This window comes from Xiphophorus couchianus, chromosome 22 (assembly GCF_001444195.1).
Source record: "Xiphophorus couchianus chromosome 22, X_couchianus-1.0, whole genome shotgun sequence".
Lineage (NCBI taxonomy): Eukaryota > Metazoa > Chordata > Actinopteri > Cyprinodontiformes > Poeciliidae > Xiphophorus > Xiphophorus couchianus.
In genome coordinates, this window is record NC_040249.1 from 25905441 (window position 1) to 25930215 (window position 24775).

Below are 24775 nucleotides of genomic sequence, written 5' to 3' on the forward strand. Positions count from 1 at the left end.
GGAAAAAACAAAAAACTGGTTTTCTCAGCTGAAGCTCTAATCCCTGAGCGTTGTCTGCAAGGTGGGTTTGAAGCTTAAAGGTCTTTCATTCTGACAAAGTTAATCAAACCGTTTCAGCTACACAGAAAAATCTTTGGAAACAACCTGCGAGTCTCAGCGCAGGGGCGCGGGACCTCCTCCTGCCGCCAGATGGCAGCAGAGAGACGATGATCAATGCGATGTATACCAGCTGACGGTTCCTCAGCTGTACACAATAATAAATGCATGTCTGTGTCGCTGCGCATCACCAGCGGTTATTTATGGCTGCAGACTGAGGAGCTCCACAGGAACCGGAAATTAACGTTTTTAAAGGGAAGCGGAAACAATAAGAGCTCCGCGCGGGAAGAGGCCGGAAGTGGGATCCTCGGGTCAGACAGCCAACAGAACTGTAGAATCAGACGAGGACAGCAGGTCCAGACTAAAGGCGGTTCGGAACCAGGCCAGGTCCAGGATGAAGATCTATTTCTGCGGCAGCATCCGGGGCGGCAGGTCGGACCAGCAGCTCTACCAGAGGATCGTGAACGAGCTGCACAGATACGGGAGCGTGCTCACCGAGCACGTGGCCAGCGCCGAGCTCAGCGACTCAGGTGGGACGCGCATGCGCACTTGAGTTGTTGATGGACAACAACCAGGCGGGTTTCTCTACATCAGTGGAGCCCAAAGTGGCCCCTGAGGGCCGGCATCCTGCGGGTTTTAGTCTCTCCCTGGTTTAACGCACCTGGATCCAATGATGGATCATTAGAGGCCTAAGAAGAACTTTGACCTGCTGAAAAGGTTTTTGGTACCAGGGAGAGAATAAAACATGCAGGGTGCAACCGGGCCTCAGGGGCCCAGTTTGGGCTCCACGTAACAGCGAGCTGCCAGTTGGTGAGGAAGAGGAGGCACCGAAGGCCTTTCAGTGCTACGAATACAGCCAGAAGTGAAATGTGAATATCATTCAGTCTGACTCACTGAACCTGATCCGGCTCGTCAGTTTAATAGCACCTTTTGAAAATGAAACCTTTTAGCAGCTATTAAACATACTAAGAGTTATAAAGACGTTAAAACATCAGCTGCCATAGCAATGCATGGAAGCACCTACAGTCCTGCACGTTAGCACAAACATTAGCGGTGCACTTCCTCTCTAGTGACCTGCCTGTGGAGCAAAGCAACGCAAAATAAGCATTTAGCTAGCTTGTATGTATTAGCCATGTTTAGCACACTGAATGGAGAAAGTCAATGATAGACAACATGCTAGTGACAGCATTTAGGCTAACATTAGCATTTTAGCTCATTTTAGCTTACACACTAGTTTAAACCTACTGAATGGAGTAAATCCACACTGGTCAACATGCTTCAGATGTCCCACATGCTATTAATATTATTTTAGCTAAGCCTAGCATTGATGCTAATCTTTAGCATCAGAACCCTGGTTTGACTTTGGCTTTGAACTTCTTCACAAATGTTCTAGTTAATCTAAAATGTCTTTGCCTTGGTGATGCAATTACTAACATATTCTCATTTATGGAATGAGTCTGTAGATTTGCTCAATGCTTGCCTACAGTTGAAAACAATTACATAATCCACCAACATTTTCTGTGAAGTATTATCACAATAATGTAGTTGCCTTTTACTAGCTGATTTTACCGAGCGCTCAGAAACTGGAGCACTTCATACAAGAGAGGACAGTTGGGGAGCAGAGTGACCGTCGCTGCTCCTGGACTGGACGGCGGCCATTAGCCGCTACAGCTAGTGACGTGAACCTGCGGCGCCATTACTGGCCATCGTTTGATTCCACTGAACCAAACTGTTCTGATGCAGGACGAGCAGGAATCTGTCACAACAAACGGTTGGAGCCCCACATTTCTTATCCACTTTCTATACATTTTGGCTTGAATAAAAGTGCCGACGTTTGGAAGTGTAAAATATCTCTACCTCTCTGGATATAAACCTAGAAACAGTTTGGTCACAATACCAGCGGTGGTTGGTTAGCTTCTTTAAACAGCTGCTTTACTGATAATCTGTCAGAAAGTCGATGTTTGGGTCGCCTTATTTTTGAGTTAACTGAACCGAAACACGCAGCGGGTTCATATTACGGCTGTGTCAGGTCTAAATACCTATTAAGGAACAAACACAGGAAAGACAAGAGAGTTAGATTCTTTGTACTCGCGAGGAGAACGGACAGAGATGTGTTTACAGTTACAAATCTCCAACCGCTCTGAAACACATTTGTCCCCTCCTCGCTTTTATTGCTTTTAGGAACCCTCTCACACTGAGCGCTGCAACTCTCAAAGGGCGGGGAAAACAATTCATCACATAGTTGCAGCGCTAATGACATATACTATCTAGACACATGTTATCTACACTCTAGATCCTTCTTGCTCCAGGCACGGCGTCGAATCGGACACGTTGTATAGCTTCAAAGCAACGGCTTTGTAGCACAAAGAAGAGCTGAGTTTATTTCAGGACTGATAAACTCAGCTGGGAGCAACTAGCACCTCTGTCTTGTAGGAAGTCCTGCAGGGCAACAGCTGCTGAGAGTAGCTGTCACCTCTATTTCCCAGGGAGGCCTTAGGAAGGAATCAAAGTTATTTAACACACAGAAACATTACCCATACTTAAATTAGGAGTAAAAGAGAAAAAACATATAAGTAAAATTATCTAAATGTAACTACAAGGCTACATGATACAACAAATATTTGATAATACTAGTAATACAATTTACCCAACAGGCTGTCCAAGTCAAGCATTAGGCTACTAACCTGCTCCACACTTTAGATTCAAGTTTAAACTTTCTACTGACCTGTGAAATGTGATTCCCTTCGATCTTATCTTGCTGTCGTAGCGTTGACCATTAATAGCAACACATTACGTCCCTTTTCAGATTCTGTGCTTGATTGGGTCATTTTCCAGACCACCGATATTCCAGTAGGTCACGTGACGTCCGGTCCACTAGATCACTGAGAGGACTTGATATTTACGTTTTGCAAAATAATGTTAAAAAGCTGTTAACGCTCTGAACACAATGAGCAGCTGCTGCCCTGTTACTGTCCGCTGATAGATGCAGGAACATCAAGGGGAAAAGGTGCAGGAAATATTGGTGGGGACATGTCCATGTCAGGACGAGGGTCTGGACATGTCCATGTCAGGACGAGGGTCTGGACACGTCCCCGTCAGGACGAGGGTCTGGACACGTCCATGTCAGGACGAGGGTCTGGACACGTCCATGTCAGGACGAGGGTCTGGACACGTCCCCGTCAGGACGAGGGTCTGGACACGTCCCCGTCAGGACGAGGGTCTGGACACGTCCATGTCAGGACGAGGGTCTGGACACGTCCCCGTCAGGACGAGGGTCTGGACACGTCCATGTCAGGACGAGGGTCTGGACACGTCCATGTCAGGACGAGGGTCTGGACACGTCCCCGTCAGGACGAGGGGCGGGGACATGTCTAGAAATCTGCTTTTATTTTGAAATCTTCTCTTTAGAGCTGAAGCTGTTGGGGTTTTTGGGACCAACATGGCCATAAGGTTTAATAGTTCATGAATGAACTGGTTCCGAATAGGATGAATTGCGTCACTGCTGCTGATTGGTCATTGGTCGTGTGATGTCACTTACCAGCTGTGCTCTGATTGGTCAGGAGAGGAGGGCCCAGCAGGGGGCGACAGAGCCATCCATGACCGAGACCTGGCCTGGCTGCAGCAGTCTGACGGTAAGACCGGATTGTGGCGTCGGTCCCAGAGCGGCGGGCCGCTGACCTCTGACCTATGTGTGTCTCAGTGGTGGTTGCCGAGGTGACGCAGCCGTCCCTGGGCGTCGGCTACGAGTTGGGCCGGGCCGTGGACATGAAGGAGAAGAAGGTGCTGTGTTTGTTCCGGCCGTCGTCAGGACGAGGTGAGGTCACTTCCTGTTCAGGTTGACGTGATTGGTCATCAGGGTGTTAACTTCCTGCCTCTGCAGCGCTGTCGGCCATGATCCGAGGGGCGACGGACGGGCGGCGCCTCCTGGTGGTGGACTACAGCGAGGAACAGCTGGAGGCGGTTCTGGACTGGTTCTTCAGCAGCCTGCAGTCGGTCTGACCAATCAGAGCGCAGCCAGCGGTCACCATGGTTACGCCCACCGGGACAGGGCGGCCTTTGTTTAAATATATCTGGAAAAGTAATAAAAGCCACTGCTGCTTTTATAAGAATCAGAAAGAACCTGATGACCCATCTTCATCGTCTTCATCATCTTCATCAGCAGCACAAAGGGCCAGAGGTCACAGGGAAGACATAGAGTTTGTCTAGTAGAATGGTCATGAATCCTGGACTAGTCCAGAATATCTATTTGTAAATATTAATTTTCTTTATTGGGGATTTTTGATATTTTAGTATTAAATGTTTCACCTTGTAGCTTCCATTTGACTTCATAACTGAGGTTTATTAAATGTCTCTTTGTCCAAAACTTTAATAAAAAATGATCTTTTTCCTGATTCTTTGCAGAATATCTGACTGTATTCATATAAAAAATAAAAATGTTGAAGAGAATCTGATTGGCCTCCGTTTGTTTCCCTCCAGTGAAGAAAAGCCAATAAACTGATCAACCTGCCAGGGGAAGAGATCTCCAATCAATAACCGTTATTGATAGATGATTAGTAGTTACACACTGGTAGAGCATATTCTCCTGGTGTAGCAGGAACATTACATTTATTAACCCTAACTTCATCATTATACATGTTTAGCCAGTGATCCCTGTTCCGTTCAGATCTTAGTAAAAAGTGATTCATTCTTATAAAATGTTCCCATTATTCCAGATATAACATTAGAGCAGCTTAACACGCTCCGGGTTTCAAGTGTCTCCATATTTTAACTTTCAAACTAGAGCAGATTAAAGCCGATCAAGATTTGAAAAAGTAGCCGAATCAGAAGCGAACTTCAGTTTGAGAACCAGCAGGAGGTCCAGATGTTCCGACAGAACCGGGTCTGACGGGACTTCAGACGGGAAATGAGCCTCCATCTGATTCATGTTTTTACCGTGGACTAAATATGGTTTATAGAGTAAAGTTACCTCGGCTTATTTCAACAACCGTGGAGGTGATATGCTTTTATTTTGGCAGGTTTCCTGTGACCGTAGCTATGGTAACGGAGCCGCAGCCCAGAAAATGGGAGTTTAATCTCCCGTCGATAATGGAAGCAGTTTGTTCTGATCCAGCTGTTGACTGATGATACGGATGGTTTTAATAAATCAATTAACAGGTGTTCTGTTTATCTGTGCTACCCGTAAATCCGTCCTGCCTGGTGGCAGTGCGCATGCGCACATAGATGCTACGTCACATCCTGCTTACTCAGCAGATTTCTTGTGGAAGTTTTGTTTCATGTGATTTATTTCTTCGCTAAGCTTTATTTAATTTATTTTATTCCTGGCTTTCATTAAGCTGCTGAATTACTTCATGTTTTTCTTGACAAGCAGCTTATAAATTTATTTATAAATGACTTTAGTTTGCCGTCTGTAATATTGTTACTGTAAACAAGTCATTATTTGGCAGTTAATCAGAACAAAATATGTTGTTTTGTGGCTTTTTTGTCCCTATACTTTAAAATATTTTACTTTAATTACACTCTTTATTACTAAACTTTGCTAAATAGACTTTGGTAGTGATGCTATGTGGGATTGAATCTGTGTAAAAGTGTAATATTACCAGAGGTGTGACCAAGTCACTGTGTTGCAAGTCTCAAGTAAGTCTCAAGTCTTTGTCCTCAAGTCCGAGTCAAGTCTCAAGTCAGGAACCTTTAATTTCAAGTCATTTCGAGTCGTTTTTATTTTATTTTTTTTTAATTTGCAATTATACATAAAATTCAAATAATAGACCATTTGTTCGTTTTAAAATATGTATTTATCTCAAATGATAGAACATGTGTAGCTGAACACAAAGTATAAAAACATTTTTAAATTGGACCACTTTATTGCCCAGTTCTGTTAAACTTGATATTCAATAAAAAAAGAGGAAAATGCTGACATTTCCACAGCACAATACAAAGAACCATAACAGCAGTTTTTTCCTCTTTTCTCTGACCTGTCAAAACAATATATTGTCAATATAATTTCCCAACGTAGATGTCTTCAAATACACCAACCATCCTTAGATGATACTAGACCCGGCTCATCATCATGATGGGACAGAGAGACTCTGTTCCCTGTGTTCAGGTCCAGAATCTGCTTTCTGTTCCGGAGCCCCGCTCACTATCCACCGGCTTCCTGAGCTAACACGGTGCACATTATTTGTGGAGGCATTTGAAGGACCGGATTTATGGTAAATAATCACCAATTTAACCCGGAGTACACATGCTAACACGAAGTTAGCTAAAGTCAGCTATCTTACAGCAAAAGAAAAGCGCCACCTACCGATCTTTGTGAAGCTTCAAATGCCGGACAAAGTTGGACGTCGTGGCATTTCCATCCGATATTCTCTTCTTGCATGTTTTACAAGTTGCAGTTCGTTTTTTAGTCGAAAGTTCATAACCTACGTAGCCAAAAGAAATTACTCGCGGAAGCATATTCGAGCGGTTATTTCGTATTTCGTTCCCTGAGCTCTGTAGCTTTGCCGCGTTTTTTTAAACGTCCAAATCCTGTTAATTTGATTGGTTGTGTAAATGACTTTTCTAATATTTTGTGTCTCCTCATGTCATGTATTTGTTGACATGATAGTCGATGCTTTTATTTTGAAAGGGCTTGGAACGGTAAGGTGACTGACGCAAAACGGTAGAAGTAGCGCGGCCGTTGGGGCAGAGAAAGTTGACATGAACGAGTCGGAGTGAAGGGGAGATAGTTGGGGTGTGATTCAGGGTGACAATCGGTTGGTTGGCGCTTGGTTGATGAGGGAACAAGGTGAGTGTGTTGTCATGTATATATGTTTATTTTTCCTGCGGAACGTGTATTTCTCTATTGGGTGTGACGGTTGTGTTTTGCCACTAGATGGTGCTGATTTACTATGGTCAACCGTCAACAGTTGAAATACGTTGCATTTTATTTCATGACAGGGATTTTGGATTTTAATAAATACATCTATTGTAAAACATAATTTTAGCATAGAAGGTAAAAGATTTATATGTTAAGGTCAGAACAACACTGTTTGAGTACTAATGTTATTTTATTTGTATATTTTGTAGCTCTTACGGTGAGTTCACAATAAAAGGCTGTTCAATAAAGGACTGTGAACCATCAGTTTAAGAGACCATCTTATTCAACCGGGACGCTACAGGTTGTGCTGTAGCTACGTACACATACATACATAAGGAGAGAGGAAAACCATAGTGACGGTCTGCGCATATTGATACGGAATGAGTGACATTAATTAATGACGCCACTTTATAAATAATGTGTTTTAAATTTTAAGACTTTGAGTAAAAAATATCAAGTCTTTTCAAGTAAACAGCTTCAAGTCGAGTCAAGTCCCAAGTCAATGGCATGAAAGTCAAAGTCAAGTCCGAGTCTTTGAGAATTTTTTCAAGTCAAGTCTCAAGTCGTGATTTTAACAACTCGAGTCTGACTCGAGTCCAAGTCATGTGACTCGAGTCCCCACCTCTGAATATTAGTGTGCATTAATCATATCCCATCATTCCAGTGACATATTGTGGCTGCTGCTGAAAACAGACAGAAAACGGATCAATAATCTGATCTCTATTTGTCTTTAATTTAATTCCAATAAAAACCTGTTTCCTCTGATACGGTTTTATTCTTACTAACCTCTGTATCTAAAATATTTGAACAGGTAGGATATTCTAGTAAAGGATTAGTGCAAACATCTACAGCTTTTCATTTTAAACAGGTAGATGTTCAGATGAAGGAAGTGATCTTCTTGTGGTTTCGTCATGGATAGAAATTGTTCCGATGCTAAGCTAACCATAACTGCTAAGCTTCCACTTCAGTCACTCTAATAATGTTATAAAATATATTTAACATTAACAACCTGCTGTAGTTTTCTGATTGTAAACATGACAGTAGCAGCTTTGGACGGGTAGCACCGACAGATAGACTTAGCTATCTATCCGTGCTACGGTAGGAGAATCTGACGAGGTAGCACTGACAGTCAGCTGGCCTCTACGGTGCTACAGTGAGAAAAGCCCCGAAACCTCGCGAGAAGCTTCGTGTTTTCAGCTGTAGTTCCCTCCTATGCCGCTGGGGGCGATAAATCCGACCCTCTGCTTTTACCGCAGCAGCAGAAGAAGGAGCCCAGCTAGACATCCCGCTAACCGCTAGTCCAGATCTGCTCTGACTAAAACCGAACCGAGCCGAGCCGAACATGAACGAGTCTGCTGGAGTCCGTTTCCGGCGGCTGCACCGAGCTCACGTGATCACAGAGGAACTTCCGGAGCGGAGACACAAAGGAAGCAGGTGAGACCCGAACCTCATCTGGACATGGGGTTCTGGATCAGGTCACAGGGCTTTGCGGTTCCGGGTCTGTTGGTTCTGTTTCCAAGAGAAGGAGCCAATCAGAGGGAAGCAGACCGGAACTGCCTCACATCGGATTTAAACCCGGATTAGCTGGATGGGGTATAGAGCGATTCGGAACCACCCAGAAGGTTCTGATGGACCTGATAGCTTCATGTTTGCCCCGTTGGATCAGAGCATTCTGGTCCCGTTCTGCACCCGTCCTACAGGTTTTCGTTCTGGACCGTCCTCCGTCAGCCCAGTAGAAGTTCTGGTTGCAGCTCCAGAACCTTGAAGACAAAAACCGACCCGGTTCATCAAAATATCTTGGTGTTTAGGAGCTGGTACCAGAACCAGGAGGAACCAGAGCCAGGGAGAGGGATCCTCCTGGTCTTGGTTCTGGTTCAGGTCCAGCTACCAACGCTGGACTAACAAGTTCATGACTTTATTCATTCATTTCTCTCAGGTGTAAATATACCAGCTGAGTTTTTCTCGGACCGGAACCAGGCTGACTGAATGCAGACCAGAATCGGGCTCATTCTGAGTCTCCAAATCATTTTAACAGAAAATTCACATAATTTATGACTTTGTGTCAAAATGTTTTTTGCCACATTATCAGCAGCAACCAGGAGGTTATAAAACGGGTGTAACATGTTATTAATGTAACATGTTATTAATGTAACATGTTATTAAACAGTAGCATGTTATTAATGTAACATGTTATTAATGTAACATGTTATTAAACTGTAGCATGTTATTAATGTAACATGTTATTAATGTAACATGTTATTAAACAGTAGCATGTTATTAATGTAACATGTTATTAATGTAACATGTTATTAATGTAACATGTTATTAATGTAACATGTTATTAAACAGTAGCATGTTATTAATGTAACATGTTATTAATGTAACATGTTATTAATGTAACATGTTATTAATGTAACATGTTATTAAACAGTAGCATGTTATTAATGTAACATGTTATTAATGTAACATGTTATTAATGTAACATGTTATTAAACAGTAGCATGTTATTAATGTAACATGTTATTAATGTAACATGTTATTAATGTAACATGTTATTAAACAGTAGCATGTTATTAAACTGTAGCATGTTATTAATGTAACATGTTATTAATGTAACATGTTATTAAACAGTAGCATGTTATTAATGTAACATGTTATTAATGTAACATGTTATTAAACAGTAGCATGTTATTAATGTAACATGTTATTAATGTAACATGTTATTAATGTAACATGTTATTAAACAGTAGCATGTTATTAATGTAACATGTTATTAATGTAACATGTTATTAATGTAACATGTTATTAAACTGTAGCATGTTATTAATGTAACATGTTATTAATGTAACATGTTATTAATGTAACATGTTATTAAACAGTAGCATGTTATTAATGTAACATGTTATTAATGTAACATGTTATTAATGTAACATGTTATTAAACTGTAGCATGTTATTAATGTAACATGTTATTAATGTAACATGTTATTAATGTAACATGTTATTAAACAGTAGCATGTTATTAATGTAACATGTTATTAATGTAACATGTTATTAAACTGTAGCATGTTATTAATGTAACATGTTATTAATGTAACATGTTATTAAACAGTAGCATGTTATTAATGTAACATGTTATTAATGTAACATGTTATTAAACTGTAGCATGTTATTAAACAGTAGCATGTTATTAATGTAACATGTTATTAATGTAACATGTTATTAAACTGTAGCATGTTATTAATGTAACATGTTATTAATGTAACATGTTATTAAACAGTAGCATGTTATTAATGTAACATGTTATTAATGTAACATGTTATTAAACTGTAGCATGTTATTAAACAGTAGCATGTTATTAATGTAACATGTTATTAATGTAACATGTTATTAAACTGTAGCATGTTATTAATGTAACATGTTATTAATGTAACATGTTATTAATGTAACATGTTATTAAACTGTAGCATGTTATTAATGTAACATGTTATTAATGTAACATGTTATTAATGTAACATGTTATTAAACTGTAGCATGTTATTAAACTGTAGCATGTTATTAATGTAACATGTTATTAATGTAACATGTTATTAAACTGTAGTATGTTATTAATGTAACATGTTATTAAACAGTAGCATGTTATTAATGTAACATGTTATTAATGTAACATGTTATTAAACTGTAGCATGTTATTAAACAGTAGCATGTTATTAATGTAACATGTTATTAATGTAACATGTTATTAATGTAACATGTTATTAAACTGTAACATGTTATTAATGTAACATGTTATTAATGTAACATGTTATTAAACTGTAGCATGTTATTAAACTGTAGCATGTTATTAAACAGTAGCATGTTATTAATGTAACATGTTATTAATGTAACATGTTATTAATGTAACATGTTATTAAACTGTAGCATGTTATTAATGTAACATGTTATTAATGTAACATGTTATTAATGTAACATGTTATTAAACTGTAGCATGTTATTAATGTAACATGTTATTAATGTAACATGTTATTAAACTGTAGCATGTTATTAAACTGTAGCATGTTATTAATGTAACATGTTATTAATGTAACATGTTATTAAACTGTAGTATGTTATTAATGTAACATGTTATTAAACAGTAGCATGTTATTAATGTAACATGTTATTAATGTAACATGTTATTAAACTGTAGCATGTTATTAATGTAACATGTTATTAATGTAACATGTTATTAAACTGTAGCATGTTATTAAACAGTAGCATGTTATTAATGTAACATGTTATTAATGTAACATGTTATTAATGTAACATGTTATTAAACTGTAGCATGTTATTAATGTAACATGTTATTAAACTGTAGCATGTTATTAAACAGTAGCATGTTATTAATGTAACATGTTATTAATGTAACATGTTATTAATGTAACATGTTATTAAACTGTAGCATGTTATTAATGTAACATGTTATTAATGTAACATGTTATTAAACTGTAACATGTTACCTGTTACAGGGCTTCAGGGGCCATAAATGTTAATATTTTAATACAGATACATAAATGGTTTCAGCATGAATTAAAATATTTTAAATTGTTTAACATTTAAATGGATGATTTAAAGGAGCTGGCAAGTTTACTTTGTAAAAGATCAAAGAACAATATTCATAGTTAGATTGTTTTGTTACCATAGCAACAATCTGATGCTGTGAGTTTGAGCCGTTTGTTCATAAATACAAATGAATAAACTGTAATTATAACTGATTGTTTTCAGGTTGGCCAGTTAATCTACTCTCTCTCTCCCAGATTAAATCCAACCCAGAAGCTGTTAGAGGTGCTGATGGTTTTAGCAGCAAGAGGGGCCCCTAGGTCAGATTCTGCCCCAGGCCTCATGCAGCCTTGGACCGGCCCTGCAGGATGAGTTCAATCTGCTGCACTGAGCAGAGATGAGCAACAAACTGAGATTTAATTCAATGCTAATGTGGCTTTAGCAGCTCTAACATTTCTGTCTCTTGAGTTTTAATAGGAGCCACAGAAACTGTTTTGGTTGCTCACGTTTGTGTTAAGATGATCTCTGCGTGTTAACCCTTTAAACTCCTGTCCAGCTCCTACAGTGGGAAGGTGTTCCGGGTCACTCTGCTGTCTCTGGGCGGTTTCCTGATTCTTCTTCTTCTCATCATCTTCCTCATCCTGGAGTCTCCCATCCAGCCAGAGGCCTTCAGGTGAGTCGGTCTGGACCGGGTCAGAATCAGACCAAACCCTCTCTGACCGCCCTCCCTCAACCTCTCTCCTGCCCCCTTGTTTCCATGGCGACCTGCGGCGCCCCCTGCTGGCTGCAGCTTGAAGGAGCCGCCCCAGATGAAGGGCTGCTGGGAGCCCAACCTGCGGCTCCGGGAGGCCCGGCGGCTCTACGAGGACCAGCTTCTGGGTCCAGAGTCCATCGTCAACATGGGGGGTCAGCAGCTTCACTTCTGGTTCCCGACCAGAACCAGTACCAGAACCTGAGTCTGTTTTTCTCTCCGCAGATGTTTTCTTCACTGGAACAGCTGACGGCAAAATCCTCAAGTTGATTGGACGGAGAATCGTTACCTTGGCAACGCTCGGCAGGCCGCCGTGTGGTGAGATGCTCAAATTGGGTGAAGCTGGGTCTGTGAGAACTGGTTCTGACTGGTTCTCCGTTAGGATAACCAGTCCTGACCCTGAAGTGAACTGCTGAACCATGTTGAACCAGGCTAACAGGTTGCTAGCTGTTAGCCTGGTTCAATATGAACTGAATGAACCTGATGGGCTAAAAGTGGCAAAACAAATCTGATTGGCTGAGCATGGCTCCACCTCCAGACTGACCCTGGTTGCCCTCTGACCCTCTCCAGGCACCAGGGAGGACGAGCCCACCTGCGGGCGACCCCTGGGCATCAGGGCGGGGCCTAATGGGACGTTGTTCGTAGCCGACGCCTACCTAGGCGTGTTCGAGGTCGACCCTGCTACAGGTGAGTTTTGATCCCCCTCCCCTCCTCCCGCCTCCAGGTCACGCTGACGACCCGTCTCCCTGCAGGTGCAGCAACCCGGCTGGTGGCGGGGGGGCAAGAGGTCGGCGGCAGGAAGCTGTCGTTCATCAATGACGTGGCGGTGACGCAGGACGGCAGGAAGCTGTACTTTACCGATTCCAGCAGCAGGTGGCAGCGCCGGGACTACCTGCACCTCATCATGGAGGCCACGGCGGACGGACGGTACGACCCGCCGCCTGGGTCAAAGGTCAGCTGCCGGGACCCTTCAGAATAAAAGCCTGTCCTCCTGTCCGCCTCAGAGTGCTGGAGTACGACACGGAAACGCAGGAACTGACGGTCGTCATGGAGAACCTGCGCTTCCCCAACGGCATCCAGCTGCTGCCGGACCAGGAGTCGGTTCTGGTGGCCGAGACCACCATGGCCCGGATCCGCAGGTCGGCCCCACGCTGACCCAGGACCGCCCCGGTCCATGGGTGGTCTCCTCCCTGACCGGCTCTGTCTCCATCCAGGGTCCATGTGGCGGGCCTCAACAAGGGGGGCATGGACACGTTTGTGGACAACCTGCCCGGTTTCCCGGACAACATCCGGCCCAGCTCCTCCGGAGGATACTGGGTCTCCATGGCGGCGGTCCGGCCCAACCCCGGCTTCTCCATGTTGGACTTCCTGTCCCAGAGACCCTGGGTCAAGAAGCTCATCTTCAAGGTAAACGGGCCCGTCAGTTTCATGTGACCTCTGACCTGCTGGATGAGAAACTAATGAGAAGGCCTGAGACGTCCTAGTCAAAGGCTGCGTTCACCCAGCAGATCTTGATGTTGCTGCTGATTAAACCCGACTGCAATATGTGACTGAAGAGGAACGTAGCCACCGCCCAGCAGGGCTCTGTTTGCGGCAGTAAAGATGGCCGCCGCAGCGCTCTGTTTGCGGCAGTAAAGATGGCCGCCGCAGCGCTCTGTTTACGGCAGTAAAGATGGGTGAAGGCAGCCTCAGGCAGCAGCAGTTCTCCAGGTCAAAGGTCACATCTCGGTTTCCGCCCTGCAGCTGTTCAGCCAGGACGTCCTCATGAAGGCCGTCCCTCGCTACAGCCTGGTGGCCGAGATCCAAGATGGCGGCGTCTGTAGGCGGAGCTTCCACGACCCCAACGGCCTGGTGGCCGCCTACGTCAGCGAGGCACACGAGCATCATGGGAAACTCTACATCGGATCCTTCCGCTCGCCGTACATTGCCGTGTTGGACCTGCAGGGACCGTAGAACTGGGTCGGAACTGGGTCCAGCCTCCCTCCCTGCTGGTTCTGATGACCCGGTCCTGTTTGGATCAGTACTTGGGGACTTTAAAAGCAACTGTTGGAAGCTGAGGGGCCCAATCTGGCCCGGTTCTGGTTCTGTTGCTCCGCCATTATTTCATGTCAGACTGAATGTTCCTGTGTTGCTTCCCCTACTGCTCTGTTGTAGTGCTGGCCCGGTTCTGCTGGCCTGGACCAACTGTTGGGTCGACATCAGAACTTTGGCCTGCTGAGGAACTCAATGGGCTGCAAGGGACAGAACCAGAACCTGCAGGTTCCCGGTCCTGCTTCTGGTCCTGGTTCTGGACCCGGTTTTAACCAGTTTCCTGGGAACCTGGTCCTGGTTAAAACCGGTTCCGGACCGGTTAAGGTCCTGGTCTTGGTCCCGGTTCCAGTCCTGGACCCGGTTCCCGTCCTGTTTCTGGTTCCGGATCCTGACCTGGTTCTAAAAATTGTGAAAAAGTGAAATCAGGCGAGTTAACTTGGTTCTGGTTCGGCCCGGTTCCGTCTAATCCAACCTGTAGACCTACTGGACACTGGAGGTTCTGGAGAATAGAAGAACCGGGTCTGGATCTGCTACAACTCTTTATTCACTCATCATTTAAACAGAATCAGATCCTGATCAGAACCGGTTCTGGTTCCGGAACAGAGCTGGTTTCAGATCAGAACCGGCTCCTGTTGGGGCGATCTGCACAGCAGCTCCAGGGTTTCCCGCCCAGGCTTCCAGGGGATCAGCCACAGCTCCAGGTGACACCGGAAGGTCTGGACAGAGACGGGTCGGTCAGAACCTCCAGAATCCAGAACCATCGGATCCTCCTGCGACTCAGATCCAGACTCACCTGGGCCAGCCGGCCCGGAGGCTGGAGGTGGCACCGGTCCAGGTCTGAGGTCCGGTTCCGTTTGGGACAAACCGTCCTGGAGATCTGGAAGTCCACGATGTACCGGATCCCTCTGACCACCTGGAACACAGAGCCGGTCCGTTAGGTTCTGCTCCGATCCGGAACCGGGCCTGGGTCCAGACCAGAACTGCAGGAACAGGTCTGCTTCAGGTTCTAGGCTCAGCAGAACTTGGTTCTGGTTCTCACACCTTAGACTGAATCTGAACATGCTTTTATTTTGAAAGGAGGTATTGTTTCTTGTGAGCAGGTTCTGCAGCGGAGAAACGGGTTCTGGTTCTGTTGAGCCCTTCTCTGATTGGCTGATTGCTCCGTCCAATCACTACAGACCTGAGCTTCTAATAAACTACTGTTGCTTTAACGGTCCCGCCTGCATCTGTTCTGGTTCTGATCCATTTTACTCCTTCCAGGGCTTATGGCTGCTGGAGGACTGACAGGCTGACCAATCAGACAGAGGGAAGGTTTCAAATCAAATCAGATTTGATCTGTATAAAACATTTCAGCATCAAGGCTTTTCAAAGAGCTTTACATCATAAAAACACAAAAACAAAATCATGCAGCATAGAATCAACATTCAAACATGACATTAAGTCGAGTTCCATTGTTAAATTGATTATTGATTATGTTTCAAATAAAACTCTAACCAACTGGTCTTAGTCTGGATTTAAAGGATCTCAGTGTTTCAGCTGTTTTACAGTTTTCTGGAAAACAGAAAACTGTTTTCCAGATCTGTGGTGCATAGAAGCTGAAAGCTGCTTCTCCTCGTTTGGTTCTGATTCTGATGCAGAACCAGAACCAGAACCTGATGGGTCTGGAAGGTTGATCCAGCAGCAGCAGATCTTTAATGTGTTGTGGTTCTGATCCGTTCAGTGATTTATAAACTAACAGGATTTAAAGTTTATCCTCTGAGCTCCAGGGAGCCAGTGGAGGTTCTGGAGAACTGGGTTTATGTCTCTATCCTCCTGGTTCTGGTCAGAACTCCAGCAGCAGCGTTCTGGATCAGCTGCAGCTGGAGGATTGATTTGTTGGACAGAATCGATGCGACTGGATGAGTTTCTCTAGATCTCACTGAGACATTAGTCATCTAGATGTTGTTCATCTGATAGAAGGCGACTTTGTGACCGTCTTTATGTGGCTCTGGAGGGTCAGGTCAGAGGTCATTACTGCTCCCAGGTTTCAGCCTGATCACTTTAGTTGTGTTTCTGACCAATCAGAGAGCAGAGACCCGCCCACTGGTTCCCTCCCAGTAGATTCTCCTCTGGTGGTTCTGGAGAAACTGGACTTCCAGGTTTTTTGATCCAGTTGAATCTAGACACCAGAGTCTGGACCTGCTGGAGGTTCTGACCCGCCTCCCATATCACCATAGCAACAACTGTCACCAGGTAAGCGGTACCTGTCGCTGCGCTCTGACGACGGCCGACGGCTTGAACAGGAAGGCGTCATTTGATTGGCTGTTGAAGGAGTGGGTGGCGCCAAGGACGGCCTGCTGGACAGCGGCGGCGTTCCTGCTGATGTCATACGGAGAGCCTGGCATGGGGCGGCCATGATGGCTGCCAGCTGCTGGACCTGGAAGAGAAGAACCAGAGGAACAAGCAGAACCAACAGAACCAGCAGAACCTGGGCCGGTCTGCCAGTTTGTTTCGGACCTGTTTGTATTTGCAGTTCCTGGTTCTCCTCCTGATGTCTGTGCCTTTCAGAACCACAGAGGACAGACCCAGGGTCTGACCCAAACAGAACCCAGTGCCGCGTCATTTCTGCCCGACCAGAACCAGAACCAGAACCAGCCCTCCAGTCTTACCCAGAGTGGCGAGCAGCAGCAGCAGCAACATCTTCGCCTCCATCTCGGTTCATTTCCTGTCACCACAGATCAGCTACTTCCTGTTCCTGCCTCAGCTTCTCTCACACCTGACATTACTTCCTGTGTCTGACGTTCTCCCTGAGACCCCGCCCCTTTAGCCGGGGTTCCTCCAGGCTGCGTTCTGAGTCCACTGGGTTTCCTTTCCTGGCTGCCATCAGTCTCCTGTCACATTTATGCCGAGGACGTCCAACTGTGTTTTTGTTTAGACCTCAGCAGTTGGACAGGCTGTCTGTCCTGCTCCACTGTCTGTCCTGGTCACTGGACAGACACTATCAGTGTCTGTCCACTATCAGTGACCGGCTCAGACGGACGGCGAACCCAGATCTGTCATGAGTTGTGGTGTGAAGTGGTGAGCAGACGCTGAGAACCCAGGTTGGTGTGCGGAAATTATGATTTTAATGAAAAATCCAGGCATACAAAGTCCAAAACCCAGGCAGCACAGCTGAGCGGAAGGTTTGGTGCTGCGGTTCTTCTGGGTGATGAAGCTGGCCCGTCACTTCCTGGGCCTGCAGACTCTGGGCCTGATGCTGCGCCGCTGTTACCGCGAGATGGTGATGCTGCTCGTCTTTGTTTGTGTCGCCATGGTGATCTAAAGCGCGCTGGCCCAGCTGCTGGAGCACGGTTCGGATCTGGAGACCGGGAACCCGGACTACGCCAGCATCCCCGCGGCCTGCTGGTGGGTCATCATCTCCATGACGACGGTGGCGGGCCGGGTGCTGGGCGGAGTCTGCGTGGTGAGCGTCATCGTGCTTCCGGCGCTGCCCATCACCTTCATCTACCACAGCTCAAACTGCGCTCGGACCGGACCGGACCGGACCGGAACCGGTTCAGTGGTGTTTGGTACCAGACAACTTCAAGAAAAATGACTGAAACTCCAAACTGATGAACCTACAGAACAACGCGAGAGGGCGCCCCCTACAGGACACATCAAAGTGTCCCACAGATTAACCAGCTGGTTAGCTTAGCTAATTGGACTGACCAGTCTACTTCCTGTTGCTTTATTTTCCACTTCCTGTTTGCGTCACTGAGGGTGACAGCACGCTGGCGTGACTCTGTACTTTCATTGAGATTTTTTCTCTTTTTATCTATAATAACTGAAGAATTAATGAGCTACATTTAATTTCCCTTTGGGATTAATAAAGTATTTTTGAATTGGAATTATTTCCACTTCCTGCTCATGTCTGCAGTTTGATGATGTCAAGATAATCAGAGCTCAACCCTTTATTCCCCTGCTGGAGATTTTAGTTTAGCATCAACACCTTTAAAATGAATCACACAAAGTAACCAAACGCCTCCGCAAAGTTCTGATGGATGAAAAATATATGATGTTTGATTCTGGAGAGAAAGAGGTGGAAAAGGTTTTATAGGTTGTTTTTAGCCCAAAGCTAAATGTAAAACACCCCTGGGACTAGATCATTATAATTATTATAATGATCTATCATTATAGAAACAGTAAAAACTGAAAGGCAGCAGAACCTGCTGGGGGCCCAAATGAACCAGAACCAGAACCTGCTGAGTGGAGAGCAGCAGCTGCTGAATGGACCCGAGGTCAGGAAGAGTTGGATTGAGTTTCACCTTCTTGTCGGCCATGATTCCTGGAGGCTGAGGAAAAATAACCAACCGTCCTCCTCGCCTCATTGGTCCAAAGGTTCTGACGCCTCATTGGTCCAAAGATTCTGACGCCTCATTGGTCCAAAGGTTCTGACCCAGACGACTGAATTCTGTGCAGGAGGAATGAGGCAGGAAGCGATGCACCGGTTCTGAGCCAGTGGAGGGCGCCACTGAACATGCCCAGCAGCCCTCTGCTGTGCGTCCTGAACACGGACCTTCATTGGTTCTGATGGTTCTGGGTTTTGTCTGACCATTAACAGAACCCTGGGTAACGCTGGGTGTGTGTTGCCATGGTAACCAGGTGATCTTGGGCCTCATGAACCTGAGCACCGGTCCTTTAAAAATCACAACAGCTGCTGCTCCGCCTATCGCCTCCATAAATTCATCTTAATGTAAATTAGGCTGCCAGTAACCATGGCAACGTCCTTGCTTGTAGCAGTATAAATATTTATAATAATCTTATATATGTAACCGGATCCTGGTTGTGCTGGTTTTATTGGAGGATCAGAGTCGTGACACAGTTTGTCTTTAAATCTGTTCTGACAATAAAAACAAACCATAAAGCCGTCATGGCCGCCGCTGCAAGTCCTACACAAAACTAAAGTTAATTCCTGCTGTCGTAGCTTCACTTAAATATTTACATTACAAAATGGATTCATATGTTACAATGGTTCTCATTGGTCTGTACAATCTACAGCTTTTCATTTTAAACGGGTTGATATTCAGATGAAGGAAGTGATCTTCTTGTGGTTTCGTCATGGGTAGAAATTGTTCTGATGCTAAGCTAACCATAAAGTCACTCTAATAATGTTATAAAATATATTTTACAACAACCTGCTGTAGTTTCTGATTGTAAACATGACGGTAGCAGTTTTAGACGGGTAGCACCAACAGATAGACTTAGCTATCTATCTGTGCTACGGTAGGAAAATCTGACGAGGTAGCACAGACAGTCAGCTAGCAAGAGCTGGGTTATGCGGAGAAGCGCGCCCTATCGCGGGAACGCGCATCGTACCTGAGCTGTTTAAGCTTCTTTCATATCCATAAGACAATATTTGGGGAAATAGACATAGGATGCAGATATTGGTAGGCTAATAATCGCCTTTTGCCGAAATATGCATCCTCCTGCTAACTTGGAGAAATAAAGGGATAAAAATGAAAAAATATTTTCTACATTTTCTTCTCTGAGCTGTAAGTTTCATATCCATAGATATGAGCTATAGATATGTCCTATTGACATGATAATGTTCAGAAACATTATCCTGTTTCTGAACTGTGGTTCAGAAACAGGATAATGTTACGAATATCTTTAAAAGTTTCCTCTTCGGTCAGATTTCAGCCGTTAGCTCATCATCATCATCATCAATATGCGAGAGTTAGCTGAGAGCGATGCGCGCCCCCGCGACAGGGCGCGCGTTTCTCGGCATAACAATGTAGCTTCCGCTTCCTGCCGGCTAGCGGCGCTAGAGCCACCGCCAGCCGGCATGCTGGTAAACAACCGTAGAAGAAGAGAAGGAGTACAAGAAGAGGAAGAGGAGGACGGAGTTGGAGCAGAGGAAGAACAGCAGCAGCAGAAGAAGAGCAGAGTTATTGATTATCTGATCGATCTGAGAGGTGAGGAGAAAGGTTCTGATCCAGAATGATTCCGCTCAGGTTCCGCTTCTGTTTTCGGGTTTTAGAGCTCCGTTAGCGGTTAGCACCAACTACTTCCGGTTCGGTCCAGACTGAGAACCAGAACTAATGGGCCAACCTCAGACTTCAGGCTTTAGAGCAGAACTCTACCAGATGGAATCCGGTTCGGTTCTGCTAGAACCGGGTTGTGAGTCGGTTTCACTCTGTCAGCCTGCCGCCGCTTCCGGGGTTATTATGGGATGTTACCGTCATGTAAAGGGTTGGGAGTCAAAGGTCAGAGATCAGAGAGAACTTTGACCTGAAAGGTTCTTTAACCGGATCATGATCCATTTCCTGTCGGTTCCGAGTTCAGCTCAGTTGGGTTTTACGGTTCTGTTTTAAAGGGACAGTACTCCCTAATGACCCAGACTCGGGTCAAGGTTCTGGAACATCCTCCTTTGACCCGAACTGGACCTGGGGACCGAACCCCGTCAGGTGGTTCTGAGTGGAGCTTTAAAGGTTCTTTCTCCGGACCAGAACCCGACCAGAACCGTTCCAGTTGGACGGGTTAGGTTGGGTGAATGATGCTGAGGATTTCAGATAAAAACTGGTAAAATAACAATCATCATAATAAACACATTCTTTAGAACTTCCTGTTTCATTAGTTCCCAACATTGACAGGAAGTGATTTTCCTTCCTTTTCATTTGTAAATTGTAGATTTTGTAGCAAAGTTTTGTTAAATTTCCAATAATCTGTCCTATGATTGTTATGGATTTTAATAGTGATGGTCTCAGTTCCACCACTTTGTCCACAACGTCCAAACAGACAAAAGTCTCTGAGACTCTAGAGATCATTTATCTGTCCATGTGTGGATCAGATGGTTCTGGATCGGATGGGTCCTGTAGTTTACCTGTAGTTAATAAAACAAAATAAATAATAAATATTTCTTAATATGTACTGTGTCTGATCAATAACTTCTAGAATAATCCATCTACCACCGTGTCTGATGCTGCCTCTGAATGGCCCTTGTAGAACAGCGCCCCCTGCTGACCTGTTACTGACAGACAAACATCTGGTTCTGTTTCCTGGACAAAATAAAATCTGCTCCCTTATTTTGGTAGAAACAAACAGACCCTTCCTCTTTATTTCTAATAATCAATAATAAAAGCAGGAATCAGCTTTTATTATTAAATAAAATAATAAATCTGAAGCTGAAGATCCCACCTCCTTTAGGAAGCAAACCAGTGAAAGTGATTAGGTTATAACTGTGTTATTACTACTCTGTACAGCGTCATGGTTCCTTTCCCATTGATGTTGCTGACATAATGGGTCTTTGCGGTTCTCCTCCGGCCTCGGGTTCCTCTCAGATCCTCCAGGTAGTCATGTTTCCTGGTTCCCTTCCCCGAGGCGAATCACGCGGTTCTGGACTGAACCTGATGATCGCTGGCCGGTCTGTGGACCTCATCCATCGCCGAGGCGACCGCCGCAGCCTCCGGTTTGGTCCATTTTAAATCCCAGAACCTGAAGCTCCGTCCAGCAGTGAGTCCTGATCCTCTTTATGGCAGAACTCCAGAGATTTGTTCAGCCCTTCGATGTTTGACGCTTCATTGGTTTCCCCATTTCTCTCGTTGATGTTTCCAGTTGCAGCCCAGAGGTTCCTGTCTTGTAATTCTCTAAGAGTCGGCTCTTCGTCTTCATTGTGTTTGGTTTTTGTTTTTCACCTCTTGTCTCTTTAGCTCGCCGTGTTCGGGGAAGAGCTGCTTTCCTCTCCGTCTTTAGACGGGCAGCTTTATGTCTTTAATCAGCTCCCAGGTTTCCTTCTGTCTGTGAAGTTTTCCCTCCTGCATCCTGAGCTAGAAGCTACGTTTAGCCTCGCCACGTTAGCTGCTGCAGGTTTATCTGAATCGTTCTTCAAATCTCTGGTGGAGATAAAATGTCTGTTAAATGTAGCTTTGAAGCATTTAAAGCTCGACTGCACCAGCCGCCATCTTGCAGGAAACAGGAAGTCCAAGCAGATTCATATTTGCTGTCTAAGAAAAGATGGGATCCGACCAGTCCAGGTTCTGGTTCTGTACTGGTGAAGCTCTGGATCGGTGTGGCCCGGCTGGTGCTGCTGCAGTGTCCCCCAGTGAAACCAGTTCACCCAGTTTGTGCCGTGTGTCTCCAGATGTACTACTATCGCTATGACAACCCTGAGGTCAGCTGCTGCTACAAGTACCTGATGTTCAGCTACAACATCATCTTCTGGGTGAGTCACCTGACCCGCTGGACCAGCCAGAACCAGAACCTCCTCGCTTCCTGTTGCCATGCAGAAACCGGGAAGTGATGTCAGCAACATGCCGAAGCTTCTTGGCAGCAGGAAGTGACACAGGAAGTTGTCAAAGAGCAACCAGGAAACAGTCTGGTTCTGGTTCGGTTTGTTTATCCAGTCAGTACTCTCAGGTCCGGTTCTGGTTGCAGAACCTGGGTTCTTCCCTCAGTGTGACTCCGGTTCTGGTTCTGTTGCAGCTGGCCGGAGCCGCCTTCATTGCCATCGGGTTCTGGGCGTGGAGCGAGAAGGTGAGGCGACCGAACCTCGGAACCGCGACCCGTCTGCAGTGGGCAGAACTGACCGACCTGTTCTGTCTGCAGGGGGTTCTGTTGGACCTGACCCGGGTGACCCAGCTGCATGGCTTTGACCCGGTCTGGCTGGTTCTGGTGGTGGGCGGAGTCACCTTCATCCTGGGCTTCGCCGGCTGCGTGGGAGCGCTGCGGGAGAACATCTGCCTGCTCAAGTTTGTACGTCTGACCCGGTTCTGGTTCTGACCCGCACAACATTTAGAGCTGTGGAGCGGACCAGGACCAGAACCGGTTCAGAAACAGCAGCTTTAATTGCTGACTTTGGTTCTGATCCGTTTCTGATGGATTTCAAACAAAGCAGAACCTGTTGCCACGGCAACCAGAATCTGCAGTTTGTAAATCACAGCCGAAGCCGGGTCAAAGGTCACCGGGTCGGGCTGCTAAGGGTTAGGATCAGTCTGCAGGTCCAGAACCGGGCCCTGGTTCTGCAACTGCACTGGTTCCGGGTCAGAGCCGGTTCTAGTCCAGATCTCTGGGGTGACGGGGTTCTGACCCGTGTGTTGTTCTGGTTCTGACCCGGTGTGTTCCGGCCCAGTTCTCCGGGGTGATCGGGTTCATCTTCTTCCTGGAGCTGACCGTGGCGGTTCTGGCCGTGGTTTTCCAGAGCCAGGTCCGAGAGTGGATCAACAACTTCTTCCTGCAGAACATCAAGGGTTACCGGGACGACATCGACCTGCAGAACCTCATCGACTCTCTGCAGAAGATGGTACGGCCCCCCGGGTACTGCCGGTACCCCGGCGGCCGGTCTGGTACTGACCCGGTTCTCCCCGAACAGAACCGCTGCTGCGGGGCCCAGGAACCCAACGACTGGAACCTGAACGTCTATTTCAGCTGCAACGGGACCCATCAGAGCCGGGAGAAGTGCGGTGTCCCGTTCTCCTGCTGCATCCCCGACCCTGCCGTGAGTCCGGTTCCGATCCGAACCCACCCGGGCCTGCCACGAGTCCGGTTCTGATCCGAACCCACTTGGTAATCCTGGTTCTGCTCTTTCAGGACTCGGTGCTGAACACCCAGTGTGGCTACGACGTGAGGAACCAGCAGGAGGTGAGTTCAGCTGTTCCTGTTGGATCTGAGAGGTTCTGTTGGATCTGAGAGGTTCTGTTGGTTCTGTTGGCCCAACAGAAGGAATGGAGTGAAAAGATCTTCGTCAGAGGATGCATCGTGGCGCTGGAGGAATGGCTGCCACGCAACCTGTACACCGTGGCCTTCATCTTCATCGTCATCTCTCTGCTGCAGGTACCAGAACCCGACCAGAACCCGACCCAACTACCTGTTAACCCTGGCCTGGTTCAGATGTTCTGGATCTGCCTTAAGTAATCTGTAGTTTACCTGCACCTCTCTCTCTGACAGATGGTGGGGATCTACCTGGCTCGAACGTTGATCGCCGACATTGAAAAGGTCAAATTCAGCCATTGAGGCCTCGGCCTGCTGGGGGGCGGAGCCTCGGCCAGGTGTTTTGCACCTGGCTGCTGAGTCGCATGTGCCTTCATCTCCTAGTGTGGTCTTCCTCTGATGTGCTCGTTGCTATGGTTACTGAAAATGTCTGACTGAACGTAGTATTACTCTGCTGAAGAGCGCCACCTTGTTTTGTCTGCACCTGATGCCTTCACTTCCTGCTTCACCTGAGAGGCCTTCCAGAACCAATCGCTGGCCTTCATCACGTCTGATCACCTGAACATCATCAGCAGCAAACACATTACCAGTCCGGTTCCGGTTCCGGTTCTGTTCAGGTCACATGACTCGCTGTTTAATGAATGTGAATGCCAACACTGGAAAACACGTTGGTCTGAATAAAGTTGTGTTTGAATATTCTGTGATTGATCAAGGAAACGATTGGTTGATCAGATTATTGACCCTGCCTCATTGGGGAGCTTTTATTTTGAAGGGACTGAGTTTTGTGTTTTTTTTACAAAGTGAATTTTAATCTTTTTTATATTCAGAATAATAAAAGTG

The 24775-nt window shown here is 45.6% G+C and overlaps 4 protein-coding genes across 6 annotated transcripts; 3 read left to right on the top strand and 1 right to left on the bottom strand.

Moving 5' to 3' along the window:
- Positions 1-264: 264 nt before the first annotated feature.
- dnph1 (2'-deoxynucleoside 5'-phosphate N-hydrolase 1) lies at positions 265-4542 on the top strand. The gene is made up of 4 exons (XM_028006325.1): positions 265-626; positions 3657-3728; positions 3797-3910; positions 3977-4542. Exons 1-4 carry the CDS (start codon positions 491-493, stop codon positions 4093-4095), a joined length of 441 nt encoding a protein of 146 aa, XP_027862126.1. The 5' UTR covers positions 265-490; the 3' UTR covers positions 4096-4542.
- Positions 4543-8190: 3648 nt separating this feature from the next.
- On the top strand, positions 8191-14798 carry apmap (adipocyte plasma membrane associated protein). Its single transcript, XM_028006315.1, has 9 exons — positions 8191-8386; positions 12047-12163; positions 12281-12396; positions 12467-12559; positions 12812-12928; positions 12994-13168; positions 13246-13380; positions 13456-13648; positions 13985-14798. The coding sequence occupies exons 1-9, from the start codon at positions 8295-8297 to the stop codon at positions 14192-14194; spliced, it is 1248 nt and encodes a 415-aa protein (XP_027862116.1). The 5' UTR covers positions 8191-8294; the 3' UTR covers positions 14195-14798.
- On the bottom strand, positions 14799-17032 carry cst7 (cystatin f). Of its 2 annotated transcripts, XM_028006324.1 has the most exons (4): positions 16921-17030; positions 16516-16688; positions 15066-15185; positions 14799-14988 (listed from the first exon to the last, which is right to left on the bottom strand). In XM_028006324.1, the coding sequence occupies exons 1-4, from the start codon at positions 16961-16963 to the stop codon at positions 14884-14886; spliced, it is 441 nt and encodes a 146-aa protein (XP_027862125.1). In that variant the 5' UTR covers positions 16964-17030; the 3' UTR covers positions 14799-14883. The 2 variants fall into 2 exon arrangements, with proteins under 2 accessions (XP_027862125.1, XP_027862124.1); XM_028006323.1 differs by having other exon boundaries at positions 14799-15185; positions 16921-17032.
- Positions 17033-20065: 3033 nt separating this feature from the next.
- Positions 20066-24652, top strand: tspan14 (tetraspanin 14). 2 transcript variants are annotated; one of them, XM_028006319.1, is made up of 9 exons: positions 20066-20205; positions 22371-22451; positions 22712-22762; positions 22835-22981; positions 23358-23528; positions 23598-23723; positions 23816-23866; positions 23945-24058; positions 24173-24652. In XM_028006319.1, exons 2-9 carry the CDS (start codon positions 22371-22373, stop codon positions 24236-24238), a joined length of 807 nt encoding a protein of 268 aa, XP_027862120.1. In that variant the 5' UTR covers positions 20066-20205; the 3' UTR covers positions 24239-24652. The 2 variants fall into 2 exon arrangements, with proteins under 2 accessions (XP_027862120.1, XP_027862121.1); XM_028006320.1 differs by lacking the exon at positions 20066-20205 and having other exon boundaries at positions 22243-22451.
- Positions 24653-24775: the final 123 nt, after the last annotated feature.